Below are 26,654 nucleotides of genomic sequence, written 5' to 3'. Positions count from 1 at the left end.
ATACATTCCTTCATTACACTTCGGGCTGATAATCTGACATTACTTTGCATGGCTACTTGATTAAAGTTTTCTTCTTTTATTCCTCTCAGTTCCATTAGGCAGAGAGATAATATGTTTTTGCTTATCACTGTATCTCTAACTGCCTGTATAACTCCTCACACACAGTAAAGTCCCAATTGTGTTGAATGAGAAAATGACTTAACTCCAAAACCATAATTACAGTTAGAGATCTGTTGTAAAACCAACCACACCAATGCCCAATTAATAAATACAATAATATTTCACAAATAACTTCAGTTGTGTAATATACAAAGAAGTTCTAACATATGTGTTTCAGATGTGCAGTGTATCAAATTGATACACAATGTATCACACCAGTAATCTAATCTTGCAAAAGTGTGGTCCAAATTGCCCAGGAAATGTAGGACTGTTCTTTCTTACTAATCTGAAAATGATCACAAAATTTCAGCTAGTATTTGCTGGGCTTATGTAGAAACTTCGTTAATATTTAATAACCAAAGAAGGGTCTAATGTATTACCTAATACAGCTTTTCAATATTGATGAGAAGGTTTCACTTCCACACATTTTTTATTTGTTTCTTTTTTTTGTTTTATTTTGTTTTTGCTTCTCTGGTTTCAGGGCAGAGAGTCTCAGTAAGAGAAGATGTTAAGCCTATTGGATCCAGTTGGTCACTCACAGTAAAGGGCCTAACAACTTCCCCATGAATTCACTAAAATGCCCGAATTATAGATGTTTCTTGAAAGGATTTCAAATCCTGATAGATTAATATGAACTTCCTATCACTATTTATTAAGAGTCCTAATGTTTTTAACATTTCTCAGTAGATTATTCAATCTAGAAATCCAAGGACCAATAACTTGAGTTTATACAGAGACTATTATTTGTAGAGTTTCCTTAGAAGAACTTATGAAAAGTCAGTAGCCATTGAAAACACAGAAATTAACCTGGATTAAATATTAAAAATACATTTCTGTGTAACTATTCATCATTGTAATAGTAACACATACATTTAAAGAAATATAATAAAAATTATTGTCATAAATGAAAACATATATTATTAATGCCATAAAATTCAAATATGCTTTCTCCCAGAAGTGGAATGTTAAGAGGCGGGCAGTGCACTTGCTCTGCTCACCTGGGCACCCAGGTCATTGTAGAGAACCTTCAGAGAAGTCAGCTGCTCATCCATCCCCTTGGGGTTGTCAGTTTGCTGCTTCTGGACAATGTGCCTTCCTGTTTTGATTACAGTCTCCACTTCAAGCTTGACTTCACTCAAAATTTTATAGAGTTTCTTAAAAATAAAGATGACAAATTTTACATATTAGTGAAAACATGCCAGCTGGAACCATTTCAGAACATGGCTTACAAAGATTGACAGCTAAGAACTAACTATGGAGATCAAAGGGCTTTATCTTTCCCAGATCTGGTTCAAAGGATGAGTAAAATGAAATCAAGGCTGTAATGACTTTTTAAAATCAGATAAGAAAACACACTCACAGAGGTTATACTTGTTTTATTAAAAAAGAAAAAAACTCAAACATGTATCTTAAAGGTTTATGAAAGTACTTGATAATACGAACATATTTCCTACATAAAATGGGAAAATGTTAGGACTAAAACCTGAATGTCTAACACTTTTTAAATTACATTTTTTAAAATCCTAAATGCTATTACAAGAAAAAAGGCAACACTGGCTATTTCTGGCTGTTGGCATTTGGAAGTATTAAGATTCATTTTTTTTCTTACAATTCTCTGAAGTACCAAGTCTACCACAATGAGTACATATTGATTATACAATGAAAAGACATATAAAAACTAAATACATCAAGATGTATATAACCACAGGAAGTCGAAGTTATGTAGGTCAAATTCAGAGCTGCCCTCATCCTTGTTACTTTAAAACTAAAAAGCTGTATTCTGGGCAGGTTCTCTTATCTCTATGCATCATAATCTTGACGTGAAACACCTCATGTGGCACTGTCACATAATAACAGACCATTGGACTAAGTTACACAAAGTCAAGGACAGTGCTTGCTCTGTTGATCTCTATATCTCAGTAAATAAATATTTACATTCATACGTGCACGTGCGCACGTGTTATATATAAAAATTCATCCTATTTTTTCATTCTTCCACCCATTCAAGCTTTCAAGTAATCAAACAACCTTCCGTATGCAACAGACATGTGGAGACTGCAATTTTGAAAAGCACAAAGAACTCTTCCCAGACTTTTCTTAGCTTAACTTGTGTCATGTTCAGGTTTTTTCATGATTCTTTCCAAGCAGAACACTAGTTCTACGACTGAACATGCTTGGCCACGTTATTTTTAAATTTCTATGCAATTGAATTTTAAAGTTCAAGACTAAAACAGTAATAAGGCCTTTTAAATAATTTCTTCTTTTACATTCTAGGTTTAAACTTTGATTTAAAATTTTATTTTCCTAGAGAATGATTTTTTATGCTATAATATTCCTGACATCCATTCTAAGTATAATTTCTTCTTTCACACTTTAGGTTTAAACTTTATAATTTAAAATTTTACTTTCCTTGCGAACACATTTGTCGTACATTGCAATATTCCTGACATCCATTCTAAGTATGGTTCGTCTAGCTAACTCAAATCTATCCTTTAAAATTTAGCTTATTAGTCACATTCTGCCAAAGCCCTCCCTAACTTCATCCTGTGATTAAGATGTATTTTCTTCATTTTTTTGTAGCCATGTTATACACTTGTTTATTCTAGTTTCCTTATCATTACACTGTACTAATTGATTTTACTCTCTGCAGGCTATCTCTCTCCTATCTCTTCTAAATTCCTGGGAGGAAAGGACCACACTTCTAATTTTTTAACCTGTTTTTCATCATTTATTCCTATTCTTAGCACACTTTAGACTGACAATTATTGAACAAACCATGTACATAAGCGCTAGATGAAGCCATATCACTGACGGGAAAACCCACTGGACACATTAACCACCCAACGGCCTCACCATACACTTGTCCAGGTGGGTCTGTATGACATCAGGGTCCACATCCTTCACATCCAGAACATGAAGTTCTGCTTTCACACCATCCAACACACGCTTGCAGTCAAGCATGCGCTGTTCAAAGTTAGCAGGTTTCTGGAAAAGCTGGAACTTTGTGGACACCTCTCGAAGTTTCCTCTGTTTGCAGAAATGAAAATAATAAGCAATTCACATCAGAATGATAATCTTTCTCAGCAGACAATATTAGCATAACACATACTGCTAGAAGGCTGTAAAATAAAGTAACAATAAAAACATTCTTTAAAGGAACTTAGTGAGGTTGCCCAGTCACCTTGGGGGACTGCACAGCCCAGTGTCCTGAATTACTTGACACTCAGTGTCTCAGTCTGAGATAAAATGAAAGGCTAAGCTAGCCTTGCTGGAATTAAAACTGCATTAATTTTCTTACCTGTTTTTAAAACACAATTCAAGAACCTAGAACTCACAATGCCCTTCATCACAAGGTCAGAGTGAAGGTCAGTCTGCATCCCCCATTGAGGGGCTAAGTGGTACTGCATCCCATGCACTCAGCCTGCCCAGTGTACCAGCCATACCAGTACAGATGGAGGCTCTGCGTCAAGGGAAAAACCTATACAAAGCAAACATCTAAATCTAGATTGCTCTCTCTTCTCAACTCAACTAGAAAACTCAGATCCAATAGTTTCCAGTGCACCTTCAACACATCACTCCCATCCAACTCTTTACATCACAGAGAAGACCAAAGGCATCCAAGTCGTCAGCTCTTTCTCATTTTCTTTTTATGCCCAACAGGCTGAAAAGTAAAAGGAAGCTGCCCTCCCCCTTCACCTGCAGCACATCCATCTGACTTCCTCCTCTGGCAGTCCGGCCTTCTGGGGAGGTCGGAGGCTGAGAACGTGTGTTTCTTCTCAGCTCCTCTAGGGTTAGCTCGTGGGCTGAGATCTCCGCTTGGATTTTCTACAAAGAGATTAGAAAAGGGAGAGAATGTCTGTTTTTTTTTTTTTTTAAGTTTCATAGAGTCATACAACAGATAAGAATATATTGACCCCTATCCATGCTTTAATAAGTGTGCGTATAATAATAATATGGGCCACCTGTATCGCAGGACTGCTGTGTGCTGTGCACAAAGGTCTTTGTATTTGTCACTTCAAATGTTCGCCACTTATTTATAAAGAGGGAATTTCCCCAGTTTCATAGCTAAGAAAATTATAATTTTTAAATGGTGATCATTTGCCATTATCTCACATAAAAACCCTGAGAACCCCCAAACCCACATGCTGCCCTGTAAGTAAGGCCGGCCTTTCTCACTCTCGGTTGGGATGGCAGAAGGAGCTGGTGCCCTTGCAGGTGAGGAAACGATTACATATGCTCTCTTTACGACCTTATTGCCCTCACATCCATGGCAATACCTGGGCTTCCTGAGGAACTTGGAAGGCATCTATCCTGTCGGTCAAGTACGTTGTGAGCTGCTTGTCCAACTCCCCTAAGCTCTCCTGCAAGACCTGAAGCATGTGGTTAGTTTCACGCAGGACCTGGAGTTGCTTTTCCAAAGAAATCTGCTTGCTCTCTGCCTACAGGGCGAAAAATTTACCCATTAGTCGCTCAGCACAAATATAAACAGCTGAATATAAGAAAACCCTTATGTTCTAACCACCAAGAAAAGCAACATACTATAAGAGCACTACTTTAAGACTTTGTCCTGCATTATCAATAAATAATAATTAGCAATGATAAAAGTGAAAAGGTCCTTCTAGTATCATACGCATCTTGCAGGAAATTACTAATTTTTACTTCTTTCTATATAAAATGACAAAATACAAAAATACCCTTAAGGGCACTATTTTAAGTGAAATAAGAGAGAAGGACAAATGCTGTATGACCTCACTTATATGTGGAATCTAAAAAAAAATCACAAAAACAAAATGTTATATTACATATAATATAATGTTATATTTCAATTATACTTCAATAAAAAGGGAAAAATGTAAAGATTTCCTATGTACCATATTAAAATAAAGGAGAGAATAAAAAAGATGCCATTTATTACAAATTTAGGGTATTTTTAGGACTCAGCAATAAACCTATAAACAAGAATATGAAATATAACAGAAACATCTATGAGTAGAGTGAACATGGAAATCTCTCCTTTTGCAAAGTTTAAAGAAGTTCTACAGATGTGCATAGTGTTGAGCCACTATTGATTGAACTTTTGGGCTAAGTTTGATGCTATTCATGATCTAAACATCAATAGTTATTTTTTAATATGTGTTTGAAAGCTTCTAATATCCACCCAACTCTCCTATAAAAACAGTCTCCTTTCTCTACTTACTGATATGGACATGCATGTTGTGATACATTCTGAGTATGTATCTAAGAGACTATGGTATTTTATAATAGCAGCTTATATCAAACTCTGATGGCTCTAATATTTACTAGGATAATATGAGTCATTATTCTTATATACACCTATAATATGTTCCTTAAAGGAAATTAAATAGTTCATAAGTAGAAACCATCTCAAAGACAAATTTTTAAATCATCGAGTTCTGCCTGCATTATAATATAAGTGTAAGGTCTGCTCTTCCCCACCTAGTATTTCAATGCCCTCAACACCCCTGTTTGTTACCAACTTTTCCCCTCGGTATAAGTTCCTGAGGTCCGCTCCATATCATAAATATCTAATCGACACTCACGCATGGCCCGGTTCTTACCAGGTGACTCAGCTCTTCATATCGACTGTTGAACACCTCCAGTTTCTCACTGATGATATCATCGAGGATCCCTCCATCAATCAGAGTCTGGCCAAGTTCCCGAATCTGGGTGCGATTGTCCGCTGGATGTCGCAAAACAGATTCTAGAGACTGAACAGAGACAGGGGCAAAAAATAATGCATTTACCAAGGCAAAGTGAATCAAGGATTCTAAAAATGTGCGTTTTATTTAAAACCAGTAATTCCATTTTCTAGAAATCTACTTAAGGAACAAGATTAAAAATGATTAATTCAGGGACTTCCCTTGGTGGCACAGTGGTTAAGAATCCGCCTGCCAATGCAGGGGACACAGGTTTGAGCCCTGGTCCAGGAAGATCCCACATGCCGCAGAGCAACTAAGCCTGTGCGCCACAACTACTGAGCCCTCGTGCCACAACTACTGAAGCCCGCGTGCCTAGAGCCCATGCTCTGCAACAAGAGAAGCCACCACAATGAGAAGCCCACGCACTGCAACGAAGAGTAGCTCCACTCGCTGTAACTAGAGAAAGCCCGCACACAGCAACGAAGACCCAACACAGCCAATAAATAAATAAATAAAATAAAATAAATTTATTTTAAAAAAGATTATTTCACAAAAATGCCCCTCATGGTATTAATAAACACATAAAATTGAGAACTCAGCATGAATGATAATATATGAAATTCCATAAAAATAATTTCAATAATTATTAATTACATGGGAAAATGTTCATGGTATGATACAAAGTTTAAAAGCAAAAAACAATACTATACAAATAAAAGAATTTCAAACTGTTATTGATTATATTACTAAAAAGTTTCTATAGCATATATAAAATTCAAGGCACTGTTTTATATACACACTTTATATATACATAAATTTAACCATATGGCTACATATTATTCCCATATTACAGATAGGAAAACTGAAGCTCAGAGATGGTAAGTAATTTGCCAACACACACACAGTAAAAAGAAGAGCTAAGATTCTAACTTGGCTCCAAAGACTTGGTGATTCCAAAGCCTTTGATCCAGTTACTATAAAGTACTACCTCCCAGCATATATACATAAAAATAGTAATTCGGAAGAAGAACAATAAAATGTTTTAAAGTGTTGTCTTACACTTTATACTTTTCTCCATTTTCCATATTTCTAGAATGTACATGTATTAACTCTCATGTTAGGAAAGTATGTGTTTTTAAAATAATCTTTCAAAACATTTTTTAATACTCTGAATCTCTCACTCTGCTATTTTATTTGAGAAATGACATCTTTTCTCCAGAAGAGCATCTGGCTCCTGGAATTTAGGTACCACATTTGACTTATTTCTGACCTTTAATCCAGTCATCTACTTAATTACTACATCCTATTCTTACAAGTTTTAAAAGCACAGCTACCATCTTCCTCTTCTTTTTTTTTTTTTAAGAAAATCTATTCTTTTCACACTTTAATCCACTTAAGAAACAGTTATTAAGTTATCATGTGCCACAGGCTGTGCTGGGGAACTAACTAGGGAACAACAAAAAATTCAGGCACATTTCTTGGCCTCAAGGAACTCAAGTTCAGGCTTGGGGACAGGATTCCAGGCCTCCAACACTGCCTTCTCCAGCCTGTCCTCCAATTTTCACATCTGAAGACAACAGAATAGAAGCCACTGTAAACACAGTCGTTGCCGTGTCTAATGAGCAAAAGTAACTTTATGAAGAAACAAGAGAGCACTGTCCTAAAAACATAAGGCAGAGTTTTATCCAGGGACTGGTAAAAACAATCTGGAAAATCACTAGAGCGCTTTATGAAGTCTAAAATGTACTAATTAGCAAACAACTAACCACCTCATAAGGCTGAGTTTAGTGGGTCACCAATAACCCAAATATACATGATGTTATAAATACTTCAGGAAATGGAAGAAAACACAAGTTATGCTGAAAACTACCAACGAAGCGGAAGTATTTGCTGGCATAAGGCATTATGTTCCTTGTTTGAATACTCATTCAGCCTCATTGCAACAAAAATAACCACCCAGAACGCGGGCTCCCACCTCCAGGGCTTCGCTGACAGCATCTGTCTTCTCAGGCAGGGCCTCTGTGCTCTTCATCCGCTCTTCCAAAGTGTTTAGCCAGGTAGTCTCAAGATCCAAATAGTGAAGCAGTTCAATCCAACAAGACCAGACCTCCTAAACAGGCAGGGAACAGTTAGACAAGATAAGAAGCCATTTAGAGACACAATGCATCTCTACTGCTGCACATTCTGTCTAGCCAAGAATAATTTCGTTTAGGTACAAGTATAAATGGGCTTTTAGAAACTGATGAAGCTGGTATTTCAAATACGTGAAATCAAATCGAATTCTTCGATTAACTGTATTAGACCAACTGGAGGGAGGTAGCAGACTGCTTCACTAAGATAAATTCCAAGGCTCTGTTTAAATGCCGAAAATAAAACTATATAATTAGTAGAAGAAACCAGGAGGGAAACATTATTCGTTTGTTTTTAAATAGAAAGGTTAAAAAAATACTCAGACTTGCAACGGTTTTTAACAGCTATATACGAAATTGGTTCCCTGGGTCCACCCTATTCCAGCTCAGAGCTAATGGGTGTAACCATTTGATGCAGACTCTTTCCGACTTTTTTCTAAATTCATATGAACACGTCTATATACGAACAGAGCAACTTTTTACCCAAATTGGAATTTTACTATAATTGCTGCATTAGTTGTAGTCACTTATTCTCATTCCTGTGGGGAGTTGGGGGGCTGGGGTATGATTCATCCTCCAATTCCTAAGAGCAAAATTATGGGAGAAACAAACCCCATGGGAGGAGCCTATTTGACGGATAAATTTAGAAGACAGAGTTCAGCATGGAGCCTACTGGGTTGGTCCTCTTTCAGATCCACTGACTCAGAGGACACATTCTAGTAGCATACACCCCATGTGAGGAATACTTACCAGGTCAGGGGTCAGCAATTTTTTCTATAAAAGGCCAGAGAGTAAATATTTTAGGTTTTACAGGCCACATCTGGTCTCTGTCACAGATTCTTCTTTATTTTTTCTGTGTGTGTGTGTTGCTTTGTTTTTAACAACTCTTTAAAAATTAAAAATATACAAACAATTTTTAGGTCCTGGGCCATACAGAAACAGGCCACAAAACAGATGTGACCCACAGGCTATAATTTGCCGACCCCTGGCTAAGACTAAAAGGGAAAAGAGGTGTCTGGTCCCCCAAATTTCTATAGGCAGAAAGCAGGCTGAGAAATCTACTCAGCTGCAAGCAGAGCTCTATTTCTTATGGGAAGGAAGGGATGGCTTACAGAGAAGCTCTCACAAGAAGCAGGACTGGCCCCTAATCAAGCAACAGTCCCTGGCCCGAGAGTAGGAGCCCTGACTACACGTGTCTGGCTAGATTTCAGAACTACTAGCATTAGATTTCAGAGTCACTAATGCCAGTGCCTGCTCTTTTTACTTTCCACTGCCCCAACTTTTTTGAATGGGAGTGTCCACTGAGGTTTTCCTGTACCTATCTCACCACTGTGTTGGGTATATGAGGTTCAGATAACTTATCTTTTTAGTGCCCGGGTCGCCAGATGGAGAGGTGTCACACCCACACACCTGCACCTGAAGAAAACTGTTCCAAGGAACCACATTTGCATTTGCACCGGATGTAGATCGCATGATACTGGATTTTGAGCTTGATGCTGTACTGAATAAGACCTTAGGAGTCCCTGGGAGAGTGTAAGAGTATTTTGCATGTGGAAGGACTATAACTAACTTATGACCAGAGAGTGAACTATGCTGGATTAACAATAGCCACAAATTTATTACAGCTACTCCTGTGAAGTGGTGAAATTGTCTTCTCCTCTCCTGAATGTGGGCTGGCCTTGTGACTTGCTTAGAGCAAAAGGCGGCTACAGAGATGATGCTGTGTCAAAGTGCAGACCTAGCCTTTAAGAGAACTGGCAGCTTCTGCTTTCTCCCTCTTAAAAGCCAGCTGCCATGCTGTAGAGAAGCCATAAACCTGAGAGGCCACGTGGAAGGGGACCTGGTGGATGAGAGTGGACCTGAGTGGAATATCCATAAGCCACACGGAGCAGAAGAGCCATGCAGCTAAGCCAAATCAACCCACAGAATCATGAAAAATAATAAATGGTTGTTTTTGTAAGCCATTACATTTCGGCAAGGTTTGTTACACAGCAATTAATAACTGAGACATAAGTGTATATATTAAAAATATACAAACATGTTTGGGAAGATTATACATCACTTTCTAGATAATGATTACTTTAAGAGAGGGATCAAGAGATGGTATGAGATGGGGAAAAAGGGAACGGGTTCTGTAATGCCAATTAATTTTATTTGAAAAAAGAAGATCTGGAAAAATATGGCAAAATGTAACATTAGTTATAGCTGAGGGATATGTATATGGGTGTTAGTAATATCATCTGTACTCTTCTATAAGTTTTAAATATTTCATGATTTAAAACATTTTAAAGGAATCTAGAAATAATCAAGGTAATAAAGTTGGACTCTTTGGAAGAAAGGCATCCTTACTCTAATTTAGAAATTTGGACTGTTTCTACCCAAGATCTCTTGGTAATCCCTCACATAATTTTAAGAATGCTTCCATTGTGAAATCTTTTTTCTTCTTATCACTTCCCCTTTCAAAGGCATCAAGGTTTCATATTTTCTCTTTTATCTACTTTGTTTTCTTACACTTTTCCTTTTCTTCTCTCAAACTAATTCCAAAATAATTCTAAAAGTAATTCTGCAAGCAATACTAAAACCTTGAAATATTTCATTCCTCATTCTCAAACTGTCACCTCTGGGTCATAAAGACAGTGTGAAGAAATAACACAGAATTCATGGTGGTCTCTTGTTAGCTTGGGATAACCTGGGGGCTCCATTATTTAAACATATTGTGAGTAGTTACTTTGGCTAATAATAGACAGGAAAATAAACAAACCAAAAAAAACAGCAAAATCATGGGTGATTAAGGCAGAGAAGAAAACATGGACAAGACTGTAGTAGAATTCAATTCCAGGATCATCTACTGGGACTTAAGATTAGCCATACATAATGTTACATATTATGTTCACAGAATGTTAAATTCGCAAATGAGTAACCTCAGGTGTTTTAAGTTAGGCAATATCCTAATATTAAAGAATGAGGCTTTGTTGACTTGTAGCTTTCTTATTAACTAATCCAAATTACACTTATTTTATAGATTCAGAACAAATGAGTAATGAGTGAATTTAGTTTAAATACTGCAGTTGTGATTACCATTTTAGGATTCATCACAATGCCATCATTTGTTTTAGGTTGAACTAAATTTAAATTGCTATCAACTGAAGGGCTTCTTAAGTCTTTTCAATAAGATGTGACAAATGTCACACTAATATAAAAGCAAACAATCAAAAACTTAATTTTATTTAAAAAAAACTCATAGAATCATCTACATCTTAAATCCTATGGCCAGGGTAGGGGAAATGGTCCAGCAAAATACCAGCAAATTCAAGTTAGTCTTTCTTTCACTCTAAATAAAACCTATAATTTTAGACAGCGCTCTAAAACAGAAACCTCAATTCATCTCTGTGCACTAACCAGGCAAAAAAAAAAAAAAAAAAAGGAGGTACTCACAGTATATGTCTTAGAATTTTAGGACTGGAACAGACTCTACAGATCATCTGTAATATAAAAACCCTGAAAACCTTGATTTCACACGTAATAAATGTCTAAAGCTAAGAAACTACTTTTCCAAGAAAGTTCCACTAACTGAAGGCAGATCTTGCTCTCCAGTTTTCTTTTCTCTGTTTCATTTTTATCAACCTATTACCTAAATTATTATCTAATAATTACTACTACTGTTATTATTATTATCTCAACCATGAAAGAACTACTTTTCTTTTATGATCTAGTATTTGAAAAGAAAAATGGAGGTTTTTTCCCAAGATATGGAAGCAGCCAGTACATTACAGAGTGTGAACCTCAGAAATGCATCAGTGAAAAAACACCATACCTCCAGCGTGTGGCACTTTCCGCGAATTCTATTACAGAGAAGTTGGTAATTCTCCAGCACAACATTCAGCTCAGACGTCAATTCCTGGCCACCAGAGGGCACTTTTGCAGCTAATAACTTGATGTTGTCCTTGAGAATCTTCACTCTCACCTCCTTCTGCAACACATCCTCTTTCGCCCTCTGTTCCAAGACAGAATGAACTTGAAAACTGGCTCCCTGTCTCAGGAACCAATTTCTTTCGTTTTCAAAAAATAACTGAGCCAAAATTAAAACATCCAAATGATTCTAACTACCTAATCTGAACATTATGAGGTAATCCCTATATTAAGAATGCTAACTACAAAATTTCACTCATTATATATCCCAATGTACACAGTCCCCATGCAGACATTTTCATTTAATAACAGCACTGTTAACACCTAAGTTATCCCAAATTATGTTTACTGACAGGAGGTACTTTCAAAGTCTGGGTCCATAATAAGAATTAAGTGAATTAATTTTAATTGATCACTGGAAGTCAAGCAAAAATGGAAGTGCACCATGGTAGAAGTATTCTTTAAAAATAATATAAACATATTTTCTTCTGATAATTAACAGCATTTCAAAGATGACAAAGTTATACTGGGAAGATCTGATCTAAAAGTAGCTTCCTGCCTGACTCTCCTTCCGTGCTTGATGAAGTCTCATACTCAGGAAAATCAACCTCAAACAGCCTTTCACTTTCTCTTGTAGCTTTCTTTACTACTTAATGATTTTAAATTTCTCTAGGTTGGGATAAAATAATTAAGTGTAGTGGTTTTCTTAAAATCCTAATGGTTGTTTGGCAGAATAAAAATAAAATGTTGCCCAATCAAGAGTTTTAATCTCGTTTTTCTTAATTCTCATTCCTAGTGACCTTAAAAAAAAAACCAAGAACAACAACAAAAAAACCCCACAGAACTACAATGTCAATAGTGCAAATAAGATGGTTCTTAACATGGTAGGCTACCTTTAAAATACCTTATATATTGAATAGTTTTAAAGTTTCAAGGAAAGCTACACTAAAACAAAGTGTTTCTGTGAAAATACTACAATAAAAGTCCTTTTTATTTATTTTGACTCATACACAATAATGTATTGGTGAAAAAACAATCCTTTTAAAAAATATCTGCACAGATGTTTGCTTTTGTTATACTTGTCGGCAAGTTGCAACTCTTATTTTTTTAAAAGTAGCTTTTAAGACACTATCTCCTTTGGCTTCGACACTGAAGGACACTTGAAGCAGTGTTGGAAAAGTGGGAATGATGTCCAGTTCTTTTATTATATAAAAAAAGAGAGTGTGCAAGACTACTGACACAGAAATATAAGTTTACAGCAAATACATCCTGTGGACCGAACTGATATTAAATCCCTTGACGACATTCCTAATGTTCCTCTCACCTGCTCCAACAAAATTTTAGTATTCATGTGTGCCCCATGTATTAGCTGGAAGACTACAGCTGGTGAAATAAAGATAAACCCCAACCTAATTGGGAAGTCTCTCTTGTTCTTTACAAAAAATAATTCTTCCTGAAAATTTCTGGAAGTAGATAGTGGTGATGGTTGCACAACATTGTGAATATAATTGCTGCCACAAAATTTCTGAGTCATTCACTGTGGCTCACCAAGGTCCTAATGTAAGACGTTTTCGCAGGGGCCCTCAAGACTCAACTCATGGGCCAGGTTAGCACGTGGACTCTCAGCTTCCTAGCCCTACTAAAATCATGGCAGTTGACCCTCCTTTTTTTGTTGTTGTTTTTTTTGTAACTTGAAATCTTACTGTGAGAGATTATATGTACATTATCAGGCCTTACAGCTAGGTAGATGATTGACTGATGGATTGATTTTAAAGGGAGGAGGGGAGATAGAAAGTCTCTTGACTCTGACTGTCCAGCCTCACCTTCATTTCCTCCACAGCACTCCCAAGTTCTTCTGGTGACTTGTACTCAAAATCCCTCTCCAGGTAGTCTTCTTCTGCTTGGGCCATCCATTCCTGCATCTCTGCCAAGTCTTTTTTCAGGTTCACCACTTTTTCCTGACTTTCAGACAACCTATTTTTTTGAATAGTAATCTAGGAAGGAAAAGCCATTCACGCGAATAAACAAATCCTGATATGTTAAATGTCAGCTTCTAGTTTCTAATATCAAAAGACACAGTAATAACTTTCCACAAAGAGTCTTAAGGTTTAAAATTCAGATGAAACTCTGTATACATTTTGTGCTGATGCTGTGGAATATAAGCAATAATGAAAACAATAATTATAACTGGGATTTGGTATCACATTTTGGACATTAATCTGGAAATACCTATTATAATTCTGAAAATGCATAACTGTTGACAGAGTAATACTCAACTGAAGGACTCTAACCTACATCCCTAAAAGCATATATTTCAAGGAAATCTACTATAACCTTATTTATGGGGGAAAAAACCCTGAAGCAACCAAAATGTCCACTTTTTCCTTTTTAACAGGATTCCCCATTAAGACTGCACTTTTTAAAAGCAGAGAAGAGTAGATTGCTATCAAAGATGTTGATACAACACTGCCTTACAAAATTTTGGTTTTGATAATCTACTGTACTTGTATATTCCATACAGATACAAAAAAGTTACATTAGAAAATAGGTATTTGTCTGAATCTGGTTCAATAGCTTTTTTTACTATTTTAAGAAGCCTAAAAATATCTTTCAGAAAGATCCCTCTAACCACACACTGACTTCTGTGGGAGAAGATATCATACCACACAGATCATCCAGGGCTCACTTCACTATTCAACCTCCCACTCAAATGAGCTCTCGCAGTAGTAGTCACCCTGCCAGGGCTTGCTTGGCTGTGACACTGATGGTGACAAAAGCGCAGTTCAGGAATAGGATGGCTCTCTCGAGAGTAAGGGGGAATACTTAGTGGCCCTCCTGTTCCACTCTCCAAACAGGATCACAGTCATAAAAATAGACAGGCACTAAATAAATAGGAGCTTGGATTTCAGTGCCCCACATGGCACTCAGAGAGTCTACTGCCAGCAATATACACAGCCCTGCTTCCCAAGTCTTGTTGATCTAGTGGACTTTTTAAAAAAATACAGATTTCAGGGCCCCACTTCCCCAAAATTCTTTTTACTAGTAGTTTCCAAACACTAGTCAGTTATATAATATTCATGGATCCACAGAGAAGTGAGAAGAATAAAGACACTGTAGCAAACTTTTCAAAAAAAGAAAAGCTGAAAATTATCATTAATTATCTGAGATTATATACTTTCTACATTTTGGCATTAAGATGTTTTTCCTTTCATGATATCATGCATATAATAGACTGTTTTTATTTGTTGATTTTATATATCTATCCTTTCTTAGAAAAATGAAAATTTGGCAACACTATGTTTGTCCAAAATTTCTTCAACCTTTTACTACTCAATGATATACAATAGTCTAGAACTGCTTTAGATAATTACATAGCAGGTGGCTGCCTCCTTGCTGAAGACACTTAAAAATTCCCCATGTATTTATTCCCATACTTTGAAACAATAATAATCCAAAATTAATTCTATGTTGTCATATGTGTATTATGTATATATGTAGATAAACAGATACACAGATCTAAATATCTACATGTACCTAAGCATCTATCTACCCATCTAGCTATTGTCTTTCTTGCTCTTCACTGTGACTTCCAAACCAGTTTCCTTATTTACTTCCTAAAAAAACCCCAGCTCCTTCAAGCACATGTCATCAAATTATAGCACACTTAAAAGAGTTTGAATTTGGCTAGAATGTAAGATGACATTATGAAAGTATTTTCTTAAGTGTGACAATGATACTGCAGTTTTGTAGAAGATTGTCCTCATTCATGGAAGAAGCAAGCTGAAGTATTTAGGAGTGAAATGTCATAATATTTTCGACTTCCTATCAAAACTACATATATAACAAAAAAAAAGGTATGCGTGTGTGTGCCTGTGTGTGTGTGTATGTATGTAAAGAGAGAAGGAGGAGAGAGAAAAGGCAAATGGGGCAAAACATTAACAACTGGCAAATTTAGGAATGGCTTATGGCCGTTCTCTCAACCATTATTTCAACTTTTCTTTAAATTTGAACTTGTTCAAAATAAGGAATTTGGGGGCAAACAAAATAAAATACTCGGGGATGCAAATATAAAATTTTCGTGTATCAACATTAAACAAAAAACATTGTATTAAGAGCTATGTACTATCTACACAACTGTCTGTGGGGTATTCCTGCATTTCACATTTTCTCCTCTTGTTTTTTACCCCTTTCTCACTCACTTCAGCTGTATGCAACCTCACTATTACTTCACTAACAAAACAAAAGCAATCAGAAGACAACTACGTCATATTCCCACTGTACACATAGTTGCCTTCCCTTCATTACCACAGAGGGACTACCTAATAGCAATTCTTTCACTCAGAGGGTGGACCTCATCCCCTCTTGCCTAATCATAGACTTTGCTTCAGCAATTGTCTTCTCTCAATCTCTTCTGCATCATTTTCTCTTTCTAAGTGAAGTCCTTTTCGGCATGCAAACTTCCAGTAATACCCCTTATTTTTAAAAATTACAAAAACAGCTCTTTGGATCCCCATGTCCCTTCCAGCACCTACCCCATTTCTCGGCTCCCTTGAATAGAGAAATTCTCAAGGTTGGTTACACTTGCCCCAGTACTTCATTTGCTTTCCTCTCCTCAACATTCTCCAATGTGACTTTCTTTCCCACCACTCCACTGGAACCACTTTTCTCAAAGTCCATAAAAGCGATCATCTTGTCAAGTCTAAAGCTTGCTTTCCAGTTCTGATTAGTCTCAGCAGTCCTCGGCATTGAGCACTGTGAAAAGCTCTCTCCACTTGGCCACTGGGGCCTCACGCTCTCCTGGCATTTCCCCTCTGGCTGACCTTTCCTTCTTAGCATCCTTGGCCAGCGGTAAGTGCTAGAGACCCCATTTGCATGTCTCGTAATCTTGAATTTAATCCTTCCAGTATGGAAAGCATCACTTCACCTGCTCCCACAAAAGCCTCTCCTTGAGTCTTCACCATTTCAGTAAACAGCACCACAATTCACACAAAGTGGAAGCTTTGCAAAAGTCCTGAGCTGTCATTAACTATTCACTTTTCCTCATATCACATATCTAATCCATTACTAGACTCCCAGCTCCACTTTCAAAATATAGTGCAACCCAACATTTCTCATGACTTCCACCACTATCTCCCTAGTCCAAGGGGCCATCCTCTCTCTCCAAGGCTGCAATAACCTTTAAGTATTCTCCTCATTTTTATTCTTGCTTTCCCAGAGCAAATTATCCACATGGAAGCCAGGGTGATCTTAAAAGATCTATCATGTATCAATTCCTTGCTCAAATCACTCTGCCTTCTATGTAAAATCATACTTGAAATAAAAGTCAAAATCTATGCTTCAAAGGCCATATACAGTCCATCTCTACCTACCTTCTGACCTCGAATCTTCCCATTCTCCAACCTGCTAACGCCTTCCTTCATTCTATTCCAGCTACAACAACTTTCTTGTTCTTTATTGAATATGTCAAGCTCATTCCCACCCAGGGGCCAAAGGTACAAGAGCACCCTCCCTTCATTAAAAAAACATGACCCAGTTCTGGCCCCAGCCTGCCACCCATGCTGTAGTTACTCTAGACCACAGTTTTTCAAACTGGATGGGCTATAACATCAGTTTACTCTGTCAAGAGAAGCCACTATCTACCTCTTGAAAACCACAGGCAGTGAAGTTTAAAAACTCACCTCTTTGCTACATTTCTCCAGTTGTGTTTGGTAGTCAGCTAGTTTTGTTTGCATCCAGGTTTTGATTCCAGCAACTGGAGAACTTCGAAGGTTAGCTTCTATTTCTTTCATGTCTTTCAGAGATGATTCAATTGTTTCTATTTCATTAACAAATGCCTGAAAACATAACATAAGCCCTTGTTGGGTTCATGCCTATATAAGTAGATGCCATTATTACAGTTTGTCTGCCTGTATCCCTGCAAATATTTTAAGAACAGACTGCTTGGGAGTCAGGACTTTTAACTACTTAAGAAATATTGTCTTAAGAAATTCATTTCACCTGGATGTTTCATATAGCCATCTACCAAATTAGATTGGAAATACTTGACTCTCAGCAGGGAATAGTATTTTAATTAATTTAGAGAAGCCTAATGATTTCAACAAATATAAAATGCGAGAAGTATTACTGGCAAACTTCATTTGTAAAATATGTTTTTCTTAAAGCCTCACCATGTGGCACAATAAGAGCGATATACAACTGGTAATTATGACACTAAGATTGTCACCGTACATAAAACAGCAGCTACTGGGCTTCCCTGGTGGCACAGTGGTTGAGAGTCTGCCTGCCGATGCAGGAGACACGGGTTCGTGCCCCGGTCTGGGAAGATCCCACATGCCGCAGAGCGGCTGGGCCGTGAGCCATGGCCGCTGAGCCTACGCGTCTGGAGCCTGTGCTCCGCAACGGGAGAGGCCGCAACAGTGAGAGACCCACATGCCACAAAAGAAAAAAAAAAAACAGCAGCTACTAATGAACTAAAATTGCTCTTATGTTCTACACCCAAAATTTAATGTGAAAAAGAACAGATACATGTATATGTATAACTGAATCGCTTTGATGTACACCTGAAACTAACACAATATTGTTAATCAACTATGCTCCAATATGAAATAAAAATTTTTTTAAATTCTATAACCATGGCCAAAAACAGAAATATGAAAAGTCAGTCATTTGTTGACTAGCTATAAAGTCAAAAAAAAGTTTATGATGAAAGATATTTTATCTAGGTTTATTGTCATGTCATATTCTTACAATTTTAATAAGAGCAGCAAATAATAAAGAAGAAGAAGAAAATGTTATTTAGTACAGCAGGTTCCCTAGATCAGCAGAACTCACAGAGCACTCGTCAAGCTGTCTTTGTAGCCCTTCGGCATCTCCTTGGACAGCCTGCTCTTTCATTAAGAAGTCTTTCACACCATCCATCCACTTCTCAATGACTTTTGAATCAGCCTAAATAAAACACAATAACAAAGGGGGATATTACTCAGTGGCATTCAACCTACTACATCTCAAGATCTATTGCTACTGGGAAAAAGGCAACTTTTCAAAACTCTGATAGCATCATTTTCATTTATTTTATTTCTTTCTTTTTTAAACTTCCAACATTGAAAATAATTATTTTCTTCATTGTTGCCTAAAATCCTCATGAGATGATATCTTGCTGATCATTCTAAAAATTTCAAAACACTCCCCAGTGAACAAAGTTATTTTGCTTAACGTGAGCAATATCTATGATTAAAAATTCAAATTAAAGGTAAAAAATGTTTTTCTGGGTATAATCGGCTTAACAATCTTTCATTCTCATATAATTTAGAACAATTCTCTCCTTAAGCTGGCTACTCAAAGCAGGAGTAAATAAATAGCACAGTGGAAGGAATACAATAGATTTTTCTTAGTTCTGCGGTTCGATGCCTTGTTATCTAAGAACCCAGTATGGTCCACCACCCAGCTCCATTCTTTCATTCAACATTTACTAAGCACCCACTGTAATCCAGTTACTGTGCGTGGTACTGGGGGGAATGAGAAAGGGAACATTTTGCAGAAAGAATGAGACTTCAGACAGGTAGTAACACTGGAACTGGACCTTGAAGAATGCAAATAATTAGGTCCAACTTGAGCTCCAAAACTAGAGTAAAGTGATGGTCATTTCTTTCCAAGGTCCCCCATCCATCACTGGTTAGTCTGATTTGTTATTTTCCCTTGCATTGAGCTGAATTTGTTTCCTTGTACTTTCCTCAATTATTTGCTTCTCATTCCTCCCTAGGAATGGAAATAAATTAACTATTTTATTCAAAAATAACCTTCAGATTGGAAGGCAGCCACTATGTCTTCCCTTAGTCTTTTAGTGATTAAACACTCCCAATTCTTTCCATGATGCTCTAGTACATGATACCCAGATACTGCAGTCAACACTGTGATCAACATGCTCTGAAAATTACATCAACTTTTTAATGTACTTAAAATATGCCACCGAGAACCAAGTACTCTTATCCTTAAAATGTTGCAATGAATGACAAAGATGGAACCTAACTGGTATTTCACATATCGATATTACATTCAGAAAACGCCATCTAAATTTTTTTCAGTTTTATTTTTCTTATTGTAGAGTTGGGTTTTGTTTCCTTCATTTTTTTAAATTTGTTTAGATATATATTATTCATAATATTATGGTTAGCTAAAACTCCAAAATTCACACAACTACCTCAAAAGTACATTTTCCCTATCCCATATTGTTTAACTGACTTCTGTAATAAATTCAGAACTTGATATTTATAAATATTAAATTTTGCCTTGTTATGTTAATGATACTAGTTAACACTACAATAAAAAGCCAACAGAATGATTTGAATTTTTAGTCTCTCCACTTTCTTATCAGCTGTGCCTCCCAGCTTTCTCTTATCTGCAAATCTGACAGTGAGCTATCCTTTTTCTGTTGGGTTTTTTTGGGTTGGGTTTTGGGTTTTTTTCCAGATGAAAAATAAGGCCAATTACAGTGCCTATCTGAGCATTCCCCCATGAGGACACCATCTCATTCATTAACCAACAAACTTTTAGCTTCGTTTTCAAAACATGGGAATCAACATAATTCTAGCATCTAAGTAGCTTTCCACTTCCTTCTGATAAGGTTATAAGAGATTTTCTCAAATACTTTGCTGATATCAAGATTTACCCAAAATGATAGTTTGTCAGCATATTTGAACTAAGTGAGCACACATGAAATGTGAGACTATGAATCTGTATTATCTAATAATCTAGTAACCCTCCTCCAAAAAATAAAAAAAAGCAAGCGGTACTTAGGAAATGAGTTCGGACAAGGCTTATGAGTGGTATCCATGCTGACTCCTGGTGACCACATTCTTTCCTAAGCACATGGAAGATCTCTGGTTGATCATTCATTTACAGCTTTGCCAGGAACTGACATCAAGCTTACTTCAGGTCTTTAGCTTCTAGAAAATAATGTTCCCCCTTATTTAGGACATTCACCCATCTCCATTTTTTTCTAGTAATTTCCTCACAAGTTGCATAATCGGACCTTGAGATCATGGGTAAAATCCCACGCTACTCAGGATGTAGACTTAGGCATCTGAAGGACTGTGTCATTCTTCCATCTAACTCATAATTCAGGCTCTAATGCACCCTCAATAATGACCATTCTCCACTTTCTAATTTGCAGGGTCATTCTCTGATGAACATGGGAAGCAAAAAGTGCTTATATAGCTGGGCCTTTCTGTCTACTCTTTTCATGTTATACCACCCTGTGCAAGCACTTCCTCGTTCCCCTTCTCCCAAGCAAGCTTTGAAAGCCCTTTCAGTCACACTGTGCAGTTTCCCCAAGCTTCCTTTCCCTCTGTTCTTCAGCTTGTCTGTCACTATTCTCACACACCCACACTACTCTTATATATTTTCAACTGGTGACATATCTCTTCTTCTGGGTTTGCTCCAGCATTCTCAGATCTTATCCTAGAAGACTGCTTAGGAAGACATGATCAGGGCAGGGTGGAGTGGGGTGTGTAAAAGATAAAAGTGCAAAAACAGAGAAAGTACGAATGTATCTGTAGAGTTCATAAAGGGCCTTTTTAACTGTCCATTTAACTTGTTACCACTTCGTGCACTGTTACTCTCCAGCCTGAACTTTTCAAGAATGCAAGGCAGCATTACTGCCGTGTAACTGGGCAATTCATTAAATCTAGTTTGGAATAAGGAAAATGGATAGTCTGCTGGGCCAAGAATTTTTGAAGTTTATATGGAAGCGTTATATTCCAAGAAGGTTTTAACCACAATCAGCCTTGACTGAAGCAAGAAGCCTCAGTGATCCCCATCATTGGCACAGGAGAGGAAATTCTATGGCATCGATCCCCTTCCTCCCTCCTTCAGACACATACAGACCCTTGTGAGCACACACAATTCACACACACCTGCCCCTCCTCTTACAGTGAAACATGAGAAGAAAGAAAGAGGGAAGCAACAGACACAGACAAACCACGTAGACCAACTGATCATCTCAATAGGAACAAAGAGAACAGAGAGGAATCTGAAAAGTGTTTTCATGACTAAAAATCCTGCAGGTAATCCTGACCACACTGAGTTCTAAGACAGGCAGTGTGCTCCATGAAAAGAAAGACCAAGGTCTGAATACGTAGTCCAGCACCTTACCGGCCATGAGGGCTTGAGAAACTCATTTCTCAATTTCTCTTCAGGGAGCTTCCACAGCTCACCTATAAAACAGGAATAATAACAACTGCCTCGCCTGATTGTTTTGAAAAACAGAGATGGTACAGAGCAGGTATGCAGTAAATGGTAGCTAGTATTACTCAGATCTACAAAACCAAGTGCTTTACTACCGAGATTAACCCCATGAAAGAATTACCACTTCAGGTTCTGGTGTCTATTCCTAACAGACACTTCACAGGAATCAGTAGCCAGGGTGAGTGCATATTTGCATAAGCATCCGTTTAATGTGTTTAAATGCTGCCAACATTAATGCTTGTTCCATCACATAACTGTTCAAAAGTGGCTGCTTGAGAGAACTACTGCTTATGACAGTTCTGACTAGACCCGGCTAAATTCAGCTCAGCAGAAGGAAGCCAAGTACAGGAGGAAAGGCCCAAACTCTAGAAATGCCTGATAACAGAAGCTTCACAAGGCATCCCTACCCTGTGGCTACAGAGCACGGGAAAGGTTTTCAGATCACTAAGATCACTACTAGCAGCCATTTGTGTGCAGGTAAATGCAGGAGACAGACAGCTCTGCCCTGCCCTCTAGTATCTCCTCTTTCCCTAGAAGGAAAATATTATCTCAATCCACTTGCAGCAGATGTTTCCTGTGCTTTTTAAAAAAAACAGAATCTGCTCATCTTTAGGTCAATTGTACAGCAAGGAGGTTACAAAGAAAGTGAAGGTGCTCACATGAAGAGTGTTCCTCTGCCCATTTAAAACTCACTCAGCTGATGCACTTAGGAGGCTCCAATGCACAATAATGAGTATTTAATTTTTTCACCATCTACATCAACTCGCAGAATGAATACAGGAATAGAGATATATGGAGATATTTAAACTGGGTTATTTCTAACTTTCTATCTTCTCTGGGGAGACTTCAGTTCTTTTAGAGCAATACGAAAAACTTTAAAATACTAGTAAATTTCTAAAATAAATGTCTCTTATTATTTCACATGCAACAACAAACTGTAAGTACTAATCTAGGGTAAGCATTTCTCATTCCTATTTATACTCATAAATTCTCAAAGAAATATAAAATGACTAATATGGTAGTTTTGAAAACCAAAGTATGGAACACTCTTGTTTGGAGGGGTCAAAATGCTACATTGACCATCACTGCTCAAAAGTGCTGATTTGTAAGCACTTTGGATGAGCAACACCTGCTGCTGGGTCACAGAAAAGGAATGTGAGGTCATTAAAACAATTCCTTTAACCCCACGCACCCCATCTCCTAGCCCCCAGCCCCTGAGCCAGGGATAGAGGAAATCTGAAGCCTGGTAACTCTGGATTCAATACAATAAGATTCCAAGGTACACAACTTCCTCCCAGGATTTCATTTACAGCTAAATTCTTGGCATTTTATTTTGCTCCTCCCCCATCTGTTGGAATGTCCACAGCTTTTTAAGCAGCCAATATCTAACCCAAGATATAGGCAAACGAATTAAAACAGTATTTTAAGGCAGTAGGGTTTTCTGTTTGTTTTATAATGTTCATTAACCTCAAAACACTCTAAAAAGTGTTCCCTTGCTTAGTAAGGAAGGCCAACAGTGACTTTGCTACTACATTTATTTAGCAGAAACCACCAGAGTTCTTAAAATTAAGGTTCAGAAAGCACCAATATTCCCTTTATTAAAGTAAAATGCATTCAGAATGAGAAAAAAAAACTCTTATGAGATCATTCTATCAGTTACATGTTACCTAGAAAGAATTAAATCAGCTATACTGCATATTTTTGTTAGAAAATATTTACCATTGGGTTTTTACCCTGAAATGTGTTCCAAAGTAATTTCTACACCTGGTTCTGCATGTCTCAGAGCTCCAGCATGTCCCCTTCCCCACTCTGCGTGAGAACACAGAGTGTTCAGTGTGTGTCTTTGCTCAGCAACCGAAGGAAGAGGTATGACTACATGGGTGTCCTGCAAGGACAACTGGGCATTTAGATTTTATAGGTCCAACCTCATTAGACAGGACGCGTGTGTATGATGTCTGTAGGCACCTGCAAGGCAGAGCCTTTCACATCCGCTTACCTGCAGTACACCAGACAAGGTTCCTGTGCTCAAAGAGCTCATGCCCTGGGGGAGGACAGACAGGCAGGTCTCGCCATAATAAATAAATGCTGGCCTGAGACAGGGTTCTTGTGAAGGTGTAAACAACGTGTAGAAGAAAAGGGAATAATTAGCTGCAGGTGTGATGGTGAGTAAGACCAAAGACCGCTTGTAAAAGCAGCTTACACTTAAAGGATGAGCCGAGGAGGCTGGAATTCCTAGCAAGTAAATGACATTTCCGGAGAAAGGCAATTGTCCAATGTATTCTTTGTGACCCACCACACTGTCTCCCCACCCGAAGCAGTGCACAGGAGAAGATGCAGACAGGGCTCCAGGGCAAGGAAAGGGCAGGAGCTATGAGATGTTCATGAGAGCACTTTGTACTATTATGGCAAAGACAACCAGATCCTTTCCAGAAATACAACTGGCATCAGTGTAGACAGTGAATGCAAGAGAGGAGAGGTTGCAAGCAGGAGTCAGATTTAAAGGGTAATGGGATTATCAGGGCAAGAGATGACACGAAAGTCTGCAAACAGAAGAAGGGGCTAAAGAGGCGATCCAAAGAGGAGGGAGCATTGGTAAATACCAATATAAGGGAGTTTTGTGCGGGCCTTGAGGACAGTTTCACAATTTCATGGTTATACGACCCTGCAGGGGACACTGAATACAGGAAAGGAAATAATAGGAAATACCCTACCCTTGCAGCCCCTGAATTCAAAAATATTATTGCTGGTGATAAATAGCATCTTAGGATTTTATAATATTTAATCCCCATAATTCATAAGAAAGTAATGTCAGTAAAATCAACAGTGAAAATATTACCTTTTTTGTGTATTTTTAAATATTTTGCTTCCTGGAAGGAGTGGTAGGTCTTTCCATGAGAGTTTTTAAAAGCACCAATTAACATTTTAATTCTTAAGTACAGGAAGTGAGGTCATTAATTTGGCATGGAATAGATAAAAAAAGAAGAATTTAAGAACATATTTGAGCATGACACTGTGAATAACAATGCTGGCCCAACCTCTACCTGTACAAAAGAAATCAGCCATGTGGATAAAGGAAATGCAGGCACATAAGGAAAACACTATTTGTCAACAAATAACAGAAAACTAAAACTTGCACATAAACAGATAACAAGATAACCGGACAAATATTGTAGGATGGTAGGAAAAAAGTAACTGCATAGCTATGAAAATACTTTCAAAGTTTAAGTGTGCTGTGTCAATGAAAAGCATTATTATTTTGAGTAGTGGGATTGATACTCCAATCCATACTCATGCATTTGTGTACCGTCTATTTACATATCCCTCATGGAGTTCCAGTATCATCTGGTTCTGTCAGTGTGGAAAAAATGATTCGAATTAGTAATACTCAGGAACTTTTCTTCCTGACTTTGAGTATGTTAACCTCGGCAAGGATCACTGTTAATGTTAGCTGCCTCCAGGAAAGGAAACGGTATTGGGGAAGAAAGGGAACTCTAAATGCTCACTCTCAATACTTCTCGATTATTCAACGTCTTCAGTGAGCAGTATTTATGTATTTCTTATATAATTTAAAATGTACTTTAAAAATAAACTTTGTTCCTAAGAAACATCATCATAAATTGGCACTGAATCAAAAACCTACTGTACTTCAAGCCTTAAAGACAAGTAGAACTTGAATGCCTAAAAAAAAAAGATACCAGGTCGTTGAAAAAGGAAAAACAATTTTAACCTGTAAATGAATATTCACTGCAATTATCTCTAGGGGAAAAAGTAAAAGTTTTTCTAAGTGAATTGTGAGTAATTAAGTAACAAGCAATTCCTTCAAAGCAAATAAAGGAGCAAAAATGTTCTTTAGAAATAACTATTTCAATAAAGAAGTTGAATTAGGGAATACTGACATCATCAACAATCTTGTAGTTAGGAAACAAAAAATAAATTAAAAATTTGTAATTTACATTCCAAATCTGTTACTGTAATAAAAGCAATCAAAAAAAAAAAAAAACTAAATATCCAGACACAGGTGCTTAAAGTGAGATATTTTTAATGGAAATAAATGTGGCACATGCTCCAACTGGCCACTTTAAGTGCCTGGATTTGCTACATTAGTAACAACCCAGTAAAGCCTAAATCTGGATTACTATCACCACAGGACTCTATTTTGTGTTTTGGAAGAATGTTTATTCTCTTTAATTTCCATATTAAAATATTGGCATGCATTTAGCTAACCCTAAAATAAATACACTTTTAAGAGTCAAAGGAGATTAACCATTAGATTAATCTTCACCTGTAAATTTCCCGAACTACATTTCAGATTTAAATATAAAAACAAAGCAATGATCTTTGAATTTGATCAAAAAAGAACTGTGAAAAACTCATGAAAAAAGAGTAAGTATAATCCAAAAAGTCACAGCTACATGAGCTGTGTGGGAAATACTTAATCCAGCATTGCTCAACTTTGGCACTACTGACATTTGGGCCAGAAAATTCCTCCATTGTGGCGGTTTTCCTGTGCATTCGTTGTAACCTTGGCCTCTACCCACTAAGGTGCCAATAGCAC

At 37.3% G+C, this 26,654-nt stretch overlaps 1 protein-coding gene across 14 annotated transcripts in view; it reads right to left on the bottom strand.

Annotated features, from left to right (window-relative positions):
* UTRN (utrophin) overlaps positions 1-26,654 on the bottom strand; it is a gene marked incomplete at its 5' end in the record, with an annotated part of 496,387 nt that overhangs the window by 307,570 nt on the left and 162,163 nt on the right. For all 14 annotated transcript variants that reach the window (XM_079938689.1, XM_079938693.1, XM_079938692.1 and 11 more), the window contains 10 exons: positions 1,158-1,313; positions 3,013-3,186; positions 3,856-3,984; positions 4,437-4,598; positions 5,739-5,888; positions 7,795-7,929; positions 11,763-11,942; positions 13,681-13,851; positions 17,536-17,691; positions 18,689-18,802. In XM_079938689.1, the coding sequence (XP_079794815.1) occupies positions 1,158-1,313; positions 3,013-3,186; positions 3,856-3,984; positions 4,437-4,598; positions 5,739-5,888; positions 7,795-7,929; positions 11,763-11,942; positions 13,681-13,851; positions 17,536-17,691; positions 18,689-18,802 (1,527 nt within the window). The remainder of the gene's footprint in view (positions 1-1,157; positions 1,314-3,012; positions 3,187-3,855; positions 3,985-4,436; positions 4,599-5,738; positions 5,889-7,794; positions 7,930-11,762; positions 11,943-13,680; positions 13,852-17,535; positions 17,692-18,688; positions 18,803-26,654) is intronic.

This window comes from Stenella coeruleoalba, assembly GCF_951394435.1.
Source record: "Stenella coeruleoalba genome assembly, chromosome: 12".
NCBI classification, from domain to species: Eukaryota; Metazoa; Chordata; class Mammalia; order Artiodactyla; family Delphinidae; genus Stenella; species Stenella coeruleoalba.
This window is presented reverse-complemented; position numbering and strand designations above follow the sequence as displayed.